This window comes from Pleuronectes platessa, chromosome 5, assembly GCF_947347685.1.
Source record: "Pleuronectes platessa chromosome 5, fPlePla1.1, whole genome shotgun sequence".
Classification (NCBI taxonomy): Eukaryota; Metazoa; Chordata; class Actinopteri; order Pleuronectiformes; family Pleuronectidae; genus Pleuronectes; species Pleuronectes platessa.
In genome coordinates, this window is record NC_070630.1 from 14,963,701 (window position 1) to 14,976,511 (window position 12,811).

Genomic DNA, 12,811 nt, shown 5'->3' on the forward strand with positions numbered 1-12,811 from the left:
TCAGAATAATAGTAATAATCTTGTTATTTCATTCATTTCGTTTTATGTGCTGTGGAACTTAACTTTCCGCTATCGCACAACCTTTTAAAGTAGCAAAGCCATTGAACTATTTCCACATCTACCTATAGTATAATACAGTGAAAGTACCTTTTTCAAAGAGTTTAAATTAATGACATATTGAACTAGTGTGCAAATTTATAATTGCATGAGGATTTTTCTCCACAATTTCGTGATATTTATACATGAGTAGGATTCTGAAAGTGGATAATTTACTTTTAGTTTACTAATAAATTCTTTTTTCACTGGTATCCCTATATCTATATATTTAACCGATTCCTGGAGAGGCACTGGGGGTCAGAGAGTCCAATATGAAATAGATCCTCCATGGCAGCAGCGGTGGTGTTTGGGGGTGGTGGACAGGGCTTGTCCGACGGACTCTGAGGGCTTCAGAGTCCACGCCTTCTTCACCTTCGTCTTCATCACCGCTTTGCGTTCTCATCCGCTCCACACAGGCGCACAAAAACCGTCATTTGTAAGGTAAGACGCCACTCATGTTTTTATTTTATAAACTTGGTAGAGACACCAGCAGGAAACGTATCTTTTATTTTTAAAGTCGCGTGTGTGAATCTCGGCTCGCGTCACCTTCACTATCCAGCTGTGCGCGGCTTTTACGCAGGGAGCCGCAGCGCTGAAGCGCGCTATTGGTGACGGCCTAAATGTTCCGAATAATCCAGGATTATACGAGTTTCTTCAGTGACACCTCCCCACTCTCTCTCTATTGCTCCCTCGCTCTGTCCGGGTACACAAACACGCGCGCGCGCACACGCAAGCACACATACGCCATTCTGCTATAATTCTTTTTTGTACTCTGGACCTTTAATGAATTAAAGGTGTGGGGATCTCAATGCTGTAAACCCACCTGTCTACCGGCTCACTATAAAGAACAGTGATAAACGCATGCTGGGGATTTTCACTACTGAATAGATGAATGCTCTCGTGTTCCTTGATCCTTCAACCCAGATATTGCCCTTAATAAAAGACATGGCTGCTTCCATATACTTCAAGTGAACTTAGACGGCACCCCAAAGGCCGAATTAAAAGCAATGATATGCTTAGCTCAGAAAAGCGCTACAGCAAAAAGGATATACAGAATGTACAGCACTGAAATACAAAAATATGAATCATTATGTTCAATTGAGTTAATAGGGATGTGTGGTGCGAGCAGCCACGGTGCTGTAATAATTGCAAAAAATGTAAAACAGTGTATGAAAATATAACTTCTCAGTGGGAAAGTAGACTAAAGACCATAATAAAATGTATTCTTTAATAACATTTTCAAAAAAGCTATATTTTTAATACACTATAGTGCAGTGTCTGTTCGACTCCTGCCAGTTTGGAGTTGGCTGTTTACTTGACCTGTGGGGATCCTGGTTGCACTTCTCTTTCTGGAACTGTAAAAGTGACCTGCAGTAAAGCCGCAAGTAAAGAGCTGCTGCTGGACCCTGACCCTATCCTCATCCCCAATTGGAGAATCAGCTATCTTCACTTAAGTTGATTAGTCCCACCCGCCACTGCTACAGATCGCTGGTTGCCTGTTTACACAAAGTTTATTCATATTGAATGTATTGAGAGTTTAAATCTCACCGAATTCGACACCGCACCTCCTCGTGCCCTTAACATGGGAAGCCGATAGGATAAACGTTTTTTTTCGAGAAATGCGAGTAACAGACAGACTTCTGGAATGAGAGCAGATAGATGAAGACTAATCATAGTGTTTGTGTGAACATATTTTCCCTCCCTAGGATTTTCTATGGCGACGGTCCCTCCGTATATGCACTTTGCCACTCTTCTTCTGCTGCTTCATTTCCTGGCTGCATCACCCATCACTCAAGATGACCTGGTAATCAATACAAGTCATGGGAAAGTTCGAGGGAAGTTGCTTCCAGTGCTCGGTGGTAATGTCCGAGCATTTCTTGGGATTCCTTATGGAAAACCACCGCTGGGAAAACTGCGATTCAAAGCTCCGATGCCAGTAGAGAGATGGGAAGTGGTGAAAGACGCTATCGCATTCCCGAATTCTTGCTACCAGCTGCCGGATACAGCCTTTCCAGGTCGGATGCATGTTTAAGTTGAAACGTTAAAACTGTTTTTTTGGTGTGTTTTACCTGAATGACCAAAGTGTGACAAGACATCAACAGGGAAAAAACTAGACAGGTGTAGGGCTGTAGGTGCACAAGGGAACAAATCCTGCCATGTTTATTTTTGTGAGGGAAAAGTGAGGGGAAATTATATTTGCATTGCACAGAACCAATTATATAACCCCATATGCATCCATGCCAGGAGTGAAAGTGATTGCATTGCTTATTGTCAAGTTCTGTGTGTTTTCGTGACCACATCTCTGCCCAAACTTGACAAACTGCTTGATCAACCATAGAAGGGTGCAAAGGACAACTCAATTCTTCTTATTCTTCCACTTTTTATTTTCTTGATGTTTGATTCTTTCAGTGGACATAAGTAAATCAAGGAATCGAATAGAATGAATAGGTTGACAACCTTTGAAAACAGAAAAAGACATGCATTAGTCTCAAATAAATTAATAAACCATTAAACATTTTCCTCTCAAAATGACCCCAGTTCCTTAGTTCTTAAACAAGTTCAGAATTAATAAACAATTCCAATTAACCTAGACTCTGAGTTACATAAAGTATCATCATAATTAATTAATTAACCCCATCTAAAGTTTTCAACAAAGTTCAAATTAGCATGCTAAGGTTATTCAACTTATAACTGTAAATTAATAATAATAATTAACAACAGTCGTGGAGAAGCATGATCTTACTGCACCATCCACATCAAAGCTGTTCTTTCCTACCAGTTGCGTCTTTCAGATTGATCAGGAGCTGTGGTCATTCCTTCTTCCCAGGAGCAAGTGCTAAGACTAGTTGACTGCATCCAAACATTTTGTGCCATGCCTTCCCAGTGGGTGCGGAGGCAAATATGGTCCCCTTTAAGAGTTCCTGTTGGGCTTGGGTTTCACCACCATCTCTTGTGTGGTCGCCCTCTGCAGGTTTGGAGTGTAGAGTGCTTTGTATGTGCTCTTGAAATGAATTGGGGTCTGACACAACACTTATCAATATATATCTGACGCTAATTAATTCTGGGGAAGAATTCAAACTGTTTGGAGAAGTGCCTTAAACACACCCATAAGCACTCATGCACCAACTGCAGCCATTCTCCCCCACCAAGACATGGATTGGCACTGGGTTATGGATACATTGCTATTTATAGACACCGCCACCTGTCAGGGGTTGTTTGGAAGCCAGCTACAACAAATGCCATGCATATGTACACAGAAACCATACTCCAAATATCGATTACAGCACACATAAGGACAGGAGGCACTGAAGTTAAACCATTTCAAAGGAAAAACTAAAAAGAGATCAGCCGGACCATGTTTATGGCTTTCGGAGCCCTCTGAGAGCTTGTTGTCATTAAGGGTTATATAAGTCAACTCAGTTATTACATAATCACAACTGTTGCTTGCAATAAAGCTTCACAATGAAGTTGAACATTAACGTATTACAGATCTAAAACTGTACCAACAATGTACCTGTGAGGATTTATAGGAACGTGATTCTTCTTTGCAGGGTTTAAAGGTGCAGAGATGTGGAACCCCAACACTCCTCTGAATGAGGACTGTCTGTACCTAAATGTCTGGTCCCCACATGTTAATAAAACCCAGCCTCAGCCCCCAGCGCCGGCTCCTGTCCTCGTTTGGATCTACGGAGGCGGGTTTGTTCAAGGAACGTCCTCTCTGGACCTTTATGACGGCCGCTTCCTCGCTAAATCTGAAGGTGTTGTTGTGGTGTCAATGAATTACAGGTAAGAAAAAATTCTGAAGTAAAACACACAGATGCCATTAATGTGGGTTTTAGCTTCAGTTGAATGCTGTGGCCATCTTTCCTCATTCTTCTGATCATCAACGTCAGACTTGGAGCTTTTGGTTTCCTTTCTCTTCCTGACAACAACAACATCCGCGGCAACGCAGGTCTGCTGGACCAGCGCTTAGCCCTCCAGTGGGTGGCCAATAATATTGCTGCTTTTGGAGGTGACCCTTCAAAGGTAAGGTGTATTCGTCTTCTCACATAAAAATCAAGAAATCAAATTTTTAAAAACTGTTTAGTCAAATCATTAAAAGGTGGAGTAAGCACTGTTGACATTGGAACTCAAGACCAAAGCAAAGTTGCCCCTCCTTTCCCTGGTTCTTCAGAAGCTTCACCCCCCTACATTCATGAATGCACATTGGCAATGCTCGCTCTCTCAAAAAGTTTAAATCAGGCGCCACAAACATTAGCAAAGTGCTCAACACATTACTAAACCAAAATTTGACTAATGTACCCGACCTATCAAGCAAAAAGAGAACGACCTCTTCACCCTCCTCATCCTTTTAACTTTAATATCTGGTGGCTAACAGTATTTGTAACGCCGTGTATCTAGCGGGCCGTGAGGAGATATAAGCAGAATTTGACAAAAAGTGAATTGTTTTTAAATTGCTTACCCCATCTTAAAATATCAAGTGGAGTTTTGATGTGCTGTTGTTTCCAGGTGACTCTGTTTGGAGAGAGTGCTGGGTCAGCATCTGTGGGCTTTCACCTGCTGTCCCCAGGGAGCCATGCCCTTTTTCAGAGGGCCGTGATGGAGAGTGCCTCTCCCAATGCACCCTGGGCCACAATTAGCCAGACTGAGTCCTGGAACAGGTAGTTTACATATTATTCATTCATTTAGATAGCTTTAAAAATACAGACCCTTTATATGTTGATCTGTCAGCCTGGCCTTTAGCTCAAACTGAAATGTTTCAACAGTTATCCGATGGATCGGCATTAAATTACAAACTGCTTATATTCATGGCCCCCAGGGGCTGAATCTGTTGACTTTGGTAATCCATTGACCTCTACCAGCTGGTCAAGGTTAGACAGGTTTGACTTTTGGTGAAATAATACATTTCAATGAATCTACATATGGATATTTAAAGTACCCTGAGTATGAATCCTGCTGACTTATCACTTAACTATGTGCAAGTTCACATTGCTGATGATATCTCTCCCTTTTGCAAAAACTGATCATACCTTTGATGTCCCCAGATATGTTATTTCACATGCACAGTGGCCTTGCATTCAGAGCGATACGGCTGCTATGCTAAGTTGCTAGCATAACTACCTTAAAAATGCATGACTGAAGTACAAAAATGACTGAACAGAAAACAATGCATTATGACTAGAAAAAGAAACAGATGGCAAAACACTCCTTACATTGCAAAACATAATGATGTTAATTAAAATATTTGACAGAGATTGTTTCAGACAAACTTTTGTTTCAGACACACTACCAGGATGGAAATAATCAGTCAAATAGATTTTCCTGTGTCTGATTTACGTGCCAAACAAGCTAAACTAATATCCTATTGATAAAAGGGAGTTGGTGTAATCTGAGAGATTTTTCAAGGGATGCAAAAATATCTTCGATTGTCATTATTCAAGAAAACACAGAAAACAACCAGAATATCAATTGTTTTCAAGTGACAAGCGAAACATCTTTACAATTTATTGCCGAAATATTAGGTTGAGAAATTCATGTCACACGACACAAATTTTGTTTTAATAGATTTGACCAGAATCATGACACATACCATACCCAAACACACGTATTGTTCTTATTTTTTTCTGTTCTCTCAGACATCACCCCTGGCCATCTTTCTCTCATTACTCTTTATCGCTGCTTTTATTGATTATGTTACTCCCTTTCACTGTCAATATCCAGGGCCTTGATGCTGGCAAAGTCACTGGGGTGTCCCACGGCCAAATCAGCTGAACTGGAAACTTGTCTGCAGAAGGCTGACGCTGGGAAAATCACATCGCAGCAATACAACGACCTCACACAGGATTCGGTCTTAGGCCTGCCCTTTGTTCCTGTTGTTGATAAGGACTTCCTACAAGATACACCTGAAGTAGGCGAACGCGCTTGTACCTTTTCACTATTTTATCTCTGATGAAGATAAACCCAGTCAGTCAATTAAGAAGGAATGTAGTTTTAGTGGTGTGAACTGTGAAGGCAATACAAAAGTTAGAGTGTCTGGTGTTAATAAAGCAGTTTATTGCTTTATTTACTCTTTGAAACCTGCAACACATGGACAAATATACTGGAATTGAGTTGATATAATAATTATGTGATGTAACCTGCAGAAGACGGAACCGAACATACTTCAGCCAACCGTGGCCTAGTTTTATACTATGAAATCTATGTTCACTGAGTAAAAAGCAAAAAAATGAATGCTGTGATTGCATCTTGTAAAACATCCCTTTGCTTAACAAACAACAAATCATCCTTTTTTCTCTGTGCAGGTGCTGCTGAGAACCGGTAAACTCCCAAAGAAAGAAGTGCTACTTGGTGTCAACAAAGACGAGGGGACCTACTTCCTACTTTATGGAATGCCTGGATTCAACCTCACTGGTCAGAGTCTGATCACCAGGAACGAGTTTCTGCAGGGAGTCACCAACACAATGTCATACGCAAGTAAGGTTGTGAGAGAAGCCGCCATTCTCCAGTACACTGATTGGACGGATGAGGATAACAGGATGAAAAATCGGGACCTACTGGGTAGTCTGGTTGGAGACCAGCTTTTCAATTGTCCAGTGATTGAGTTTGCTCAAAGGTAAATTGTGTTTTCTCATTTAAATGGTGGTGGTTTGATTTTGAAGCTACAATTGTTACAAGTTAAAATACAAGGAGGTTACAATACCAGAAATCTACAGGGAAGGCTTTAGTTATTTTTTTATTTATCTTACAGCAGTGAAGGGCTTATACGAATAATAAGAAGAAGAAGAAGAAATTGATGTGCGCAGCACCTTTCATACAAGAAATGCTAAACGTTCTTTACATACAATATAGAGGGTTACACAGCAACATGGCTCAGAGAGGACCGTCTGCTGTCTGGCATCACTGTTACAAAAAGAGGAATCAAATCCAGCACACAGTTGCACAAATAAAGGTCAACAGGAGGTGAAAGCCATCGATGTTGTAACAGCTAAGTGCACAGGAAACAGTCAAACAGTAGTAAGACATTCTTCACAGTAGTAAGACATTGATTTTAGTTAAATTTAAAGAATAGAAAAGAAAGAAATTGATAAAAATGTATATATATCAGAGCGGAGGAGTGCGGGCTAGTTAAAGCCTAGGCAAAGAGAACTGCTGTAAATTTTATTTTAAAGACATGGAGCATAGTTTCCAAAAGCTGTGTCTACTTTTTCCTTCTGCTGTTGTCGGGAACCTCTGGACTTGCTACAGATGATCTCAGTGTTCTAGAGGGAACATGTAACTTGGTCCTCACCCATTCAGAGCCGTGTATGTGAAGAGGATAACCCTAAAGTAAATCCTGTTTTTGACAGTCAGTGCAGAGCAGCCAAAACAGCACTAATGTTTTCTCTCTCCTCTTGATTCTGGTTAACAACCGAGTAGCAGAGTTCGAAATGACCTGGAGTCCCTCTATTGTTTTCTCTGAGAGGCCTGTAAAAAGTGCATTACAGTAATTCAGTCAGGTGGGAATGAAGACATGAATAAGCTTTACAGCATCTGTCTGATTTAATAATGGCCGAACCGTTGCTATGTTTATAAGGTGGAAAAAACGAGGTTTGGGCCTTGAAACTTGACTCGTCTGATTTAATCCAAGGAGTTATCTGAACTGGATTATTTTTCACTCGTTTCTCTTGTTGATTTTGAGGAGACTGTTTTGTCTTTGGGAAATTATTTCTCATCCATGTATTTATTGCTGAGTGACATTTAGTGATGGAGCACAATGCGTAATCATCATTCTGCTCAGCAGTGATCTACAGTTGTGTATCATCTGCGTAACTATAGAAACCAACATTGTCCACTCTATTGATGGCATCCAGTGGGCAGCATGTGTGTGACATTGATAAATCAAAGTATAATTTCATTCAGATCAAATAAATTTAGATTTTAAATATCTACAAAATTTGATTTAGTCTTGTTGTAAAATAAATTTGTAAAGAAATGTGAGGGGCTGCTTTAGTTGGGTCCAAGCAGTAAATGAGCGGTCTGGTTCAGCTATGGGTTTGCCCCTATACTGGCAACTTTGTAATGACAATCTATGTATGACACAAAGGGTTTTGATTTAATATTTTCAGCTTTATTAGATAATTAGATTAGTCTGGTGGGGAACATACGTTATTTAGATTCAGGCTGGAGTGACTGCACTCGCTGGTCTGGGAGCTCCTGGGGATTTCCTGTGAGGACCATCAGCCAGTTGCTCATACCAGCAGTCATGAGAGTCATAGCATTAGCATTAAGGCCTAATTAATTAATTAACTGAGTCTCAGTTGCTCAATTTGTTGGAAGTTAGAAGGTTAATCCAGGAAAGTATGATGGAAGCACCTCAACCAGTTGACATGGAAGAATATAAATATATTGCCAGATTCTACAATTAATTCCACATAAAGGTATGATTTTTTATTCATTAGTAGAAATCTGATAAAATTGGCACGTTTTCATACCATTATCAGAAAAACCATTAGATATCGCCCCTGAGATATATCCCTTATATATATCTTAAATACCAAAATGTAGTATTCCAGTTAATAAAAACAGAAAGAAAGTTACACATTCAAAACAATAAAAGCTGCTGAATTGAAAAATTAAACAAGAAAACAGAAAGTTACATAAAAGGAAAACTATAATGCCCTGGTCAAGAGCATTTCTGAATCAGAGGCTCTTTTTAAAGTCTGGAGACTCCGGTGCAGGACTTATTTCCCTACTCTTGCTTGTTTTACTCATCAAAATGTAAAATCAAGTCACAGCTGTCACTTTGAAATAACATCGTCATAGTATTAACAATTTGACATTGCTAAATTGGGGTTTTCTAAAGCATGTGCAGATTATGCTTTGTCCCTCCGATACTTTTCAGTTGTTGTTATTGTTCCAGCACATAGAGCAGCTGTTTTATATTCTAGCATAGCAGGATGACAATATTGTCCATTTGTTTTCCAGGTACTCACAACATGGTGGCAAGACCTACATGTATTTGTTTGACCACCGGTCGTCCGTCAACCCCTGGCCAGCGTGGATGGGCGTGATGCACGGCTACGAGATTGAATTTGTCTTTGGGATGCCTCTGAATGCGTCCCTGGGTTACACGAAGAATGAAGTGAACATGACTAAGAAGATTATGAAACACTGGGCCAACTTTGCCCGAACAGGGTACGCATAATCTGATAGTCTGATCGGTGGCTCCAACTGTGTGAGGGCCCTCATGACACAGCTGAACTGTGCTGATCGGCCTGTCTCTTTTGTCAGGGAACCAGGGATTGATGGATCTAACTGGCCCACGTTCACCCCTCAGCAGCAGGGCTATGTGACTCTGAACTACAGCCCTCCAGAACACAGGACAATGATGAAGCCTCAAGAGTGCCAGCTGTGGAACAAATTAATACCTAGTCTACAGAGGGTCTCAGGTTAGACACACACAAACCTTCTCTGTGTCCTACACACACACACACACACACACACACAGACACCGGATAGCTTTCTGTTGTAGGAGGCACAGTTTAGAGGAAGTGTGTGTCCAGGCTCGCTGCCCCTCCACTTCCCCACAGTTCGGGAGGTCTGAGTGGGAGGAGAGGAGGGTCAGTCATCACTTCACTGGTCACTGATCCCAGGCTGAATAACACATACTCTCCTCCACTGAGCTCATTACACACACAGCCAGAGAATTTATAGTAACATACACAGCAATGTCAACTGTGTGGCCTCAATTTCCAGACTCTGTTTTACCAGTGAATGTTTTGTTATAGAGAAGTTTTCTACAGATATTCCTTACATGTGTGGAATCTTGCTGTTGACATTGTAGACCATCACACAGTGACTTTACTCCAACTACAGTTGTTTCTGAGACTTACGCAAAACCTTTTGAGAAGGAAACACACACAAACACACACGTGTATACATTCAACTTTGTGTATGATGGCAAAATCATGTTGGAGTCAATCGAGATGACTAAAATCTCTTTGTCTTCTTCTCTCTCCTCAGATGATCTCCAGTCTTGTGTACATGCAAATGGGATTATAGTCTGCTGTAATTACGGATTCCTTCTCATTTTACTGGTTACTGCTTTACTGGTTTTCTAGAGGGAAGAGAACTCTCTTTCATACAGTTTAGTGAATATAAAAAATTCATAAAAAAGAATGAACAAAACATGGTCTCTGCTACTGTTATAATTCATTTATTTGATTAGTGCATTATTTGTCCATAATAATTAGATTGTATTAATATTTTTCTTCATCATTGAATATTATTAAATGGTCTGTATTTGTATAAATGGTCTCTACTTATATAGCGCTCCTCTATTCTTGATGACAACTCAAAGCGCTTTACAGTACAGTTTTTTTGGGCCGTCCAAACATTCAGACACAGACTCATTCTATATCTTAGTATCTTGCCCAAGGACACTTCGGCATGCAGATGGGGAAGACTGGAATCGAGCCGCCGACCTTTTGGTTAGAGGGCGACCGCTTTTAACTCCCAGAATCACAGCCGCCCTAAATGCAGTAATAAATAAGAGGGATTTCAATGTTGCAGTTGGTTGTGGTGGGATAATTTTTACCAATTAGTTCAAACTGTTGTGAATATTATTCTGTAATAATCACATCTTTTGTTAATTAAAAGCATCCACTAGAAGTTAAACAAAAACTCAGTGGAATACAAAGGTGCATTATTTCACAATAAAATGGAGAATGTCTAAAATTGCAATACTCACATTAAGTACAAATACTTCAAACCTAAACAAAAAAATAATTACATATGGTATTAAAGTTAACTTAATTATTTTCCACAACTGATTGGATTGATTTGTTTAGTTAAAGGAATAGTTTAGCTTGAACCCTAAACTCAATCTAAGACAATGCTGACAATTTTTTTTCTTTTTATATTGGAATTTCATTTTCAGAACAGGAACTCTGAACGAGCTGATGGGCCATTCCAATCAACAGGGGGAAAAACAATATTAAAGATCTGAGGTTAACAAACCTCCAATCCTACATTTTTTTTCAAAGCCATGTTAATTTGCCTTCTTTTTTCTTGTTGTTCCTGTCTTTCTTTCAAACATGTGAATTTTGTAAATGGAACGTCAATGTGAAACAATCAGGGATGCTCTGGATTTGTATGTTTTATTGCACTGATCATTAAAGGCCATGTATTGATCATTTAGGATCTGGAAATACCATTGATTTAATTTGGTGTATTATTTCAAGTATTTTCATTTATTGAGATTTTAAATGTTATATCTGATAGAAATTCACAAACATTCTTTAAACACACAATTCTCTTGATCTTATACCCTCTGTGTTATATGTGGGTTCATAATTTCAAGGATAGCCGCATATTTCAGTGTATATTAAGAGGCTTATATTAAGAGTGAGGGCAAAGATCAGATTAGACAAAAAAAATTATCTAAACCAAAAACAAGAGAAAATCAGTGGTAGATATATTGTGTTACTGAGTGTGCATACCGCAGCTCATTAGGAATTTATTTGTAGTTTGACTTTCGATGTGTGGCCAGTGTCTTGTGACAGTCACTCAAGTCTCACACACACACACTCTTATTTGCAGTGTCAATGGCAAACAATCTCACAGCTCCCATTAGCACTCACTGAATGATATTTATTCTTGTCATCATACGAGTTTAACAGTCGAGCATACTGTGTTATTGCTTATAATTCTGACTCTGAAGACAGTAATGAGATTATAAACACTGTCGCCTTGCAAAGGTCAGGGCGTTGATTTGAAAAAAGCGACTGAGAGAGAAGAGCTGGAGAGAAATGAACAGCTATTTAAAAACCTTGAGTAATGCATCAATGTAGATTTTTTTTTTTTCTTTACAGTTGAAGATGAACTTGATAAATGTCAAGCTATTATTTCGAACAAACGCACACACTCCCATACACAGACTCATATTTCTATTACCGTTACTATACCTTCATTGGGAGGAACGTGCATTGGACCACGTTTTCTTTCCTTCGGCTCCCTCCTTCTCAACACGAGGCAGGGCGAGGCAGATGGCCGCATACACTGAGCCTTTGTTTGCTTCAGATTTACTGCAGTAAATTGTGGCCAAGTGCTTGTTGTCCATAAGAACTGCTACATAAGTAAGTCTAGGCCTGCTCCATATGTACGTCTAGACATGGTCCATAAGTCAGTCTAGACCTGGTCCATAAATTAGTCTAATCCTGGTTCACGGGCAAGTCTAGACCTGGTCCATAAGTCAGTCTAGGCCTGGTCCATAAGTCTGCCTAGACCTGGTCCATAAGTCTGCCTAGACCTGGTCCATAAGTCAGTCTAGACCTGCTCCATAAGTCAGTCTAGACCTGCTCCATAAGTAAGTCTAGAAATGCTCCATAAGTCAGTCTAGACCTAATCCATAGGTCAGTCTAAACCTGCTCCATAAGTGCCATTTGATAACTTCTGTTTGGATTTGGCACCATCTAAATAAAACTGACTTGTCTTGCCCGGTAAGTTCAGAATGCTCTTAAATACTTGAGCTTTTAAAGTGACTGTTGTAGCTTGAAGCTTATGTCTGTCAATGATTAAAAGGAAAGAATGAAAGTAATGTAGTTAAACTGCGAGCAGCATATTTAGTGAAGAGAATTTTCTTTCTGCTGCATTTTTGTTGATATGAGACATAAAAAGGATCCTGTGAAGGACCGAAGAAGTGTGCTCAGGTTAAATATTATATGAATAAATAAAT

General features: G+C 39.8%; 1 protein-coding gene across 1 annotated transcript; it reads left to right on the forward strand.

Annotated features, from left to right (window-relative positions):
- Positions 1-415: 415 nt before the first annotated feature.
- LOC128440074 (acetylcholinesterase) lies at positions 416-11,272 on the forward strand. The gene is made up of 10 exons (XM_053422651.1): positions 416-537; positions 1,803-2,111; positions 3,648-3,882; positions 3,990-4,122; positions 4,606-4,757; positions 5,818-6,004; positions 6,399-6,709; positions 9,061-9,270; positions 9,367-9,524; positions 10,099-11,272. Exons 2-10 carry the CDS (start codon positions 1,811-1,813, stop codon positions 10,194-10,196), a joined length of 1,785 nt encoding a protein of 594 aa, XP_053278626.1. The 5' UTR covers positions 416-537; positions 1,803-1,810; the 3' UTR covers positions 10,197-11,272.
- The last annotated feature ends 1,539 nt before the right edge of the window (positions 11,273-12,811 follow it).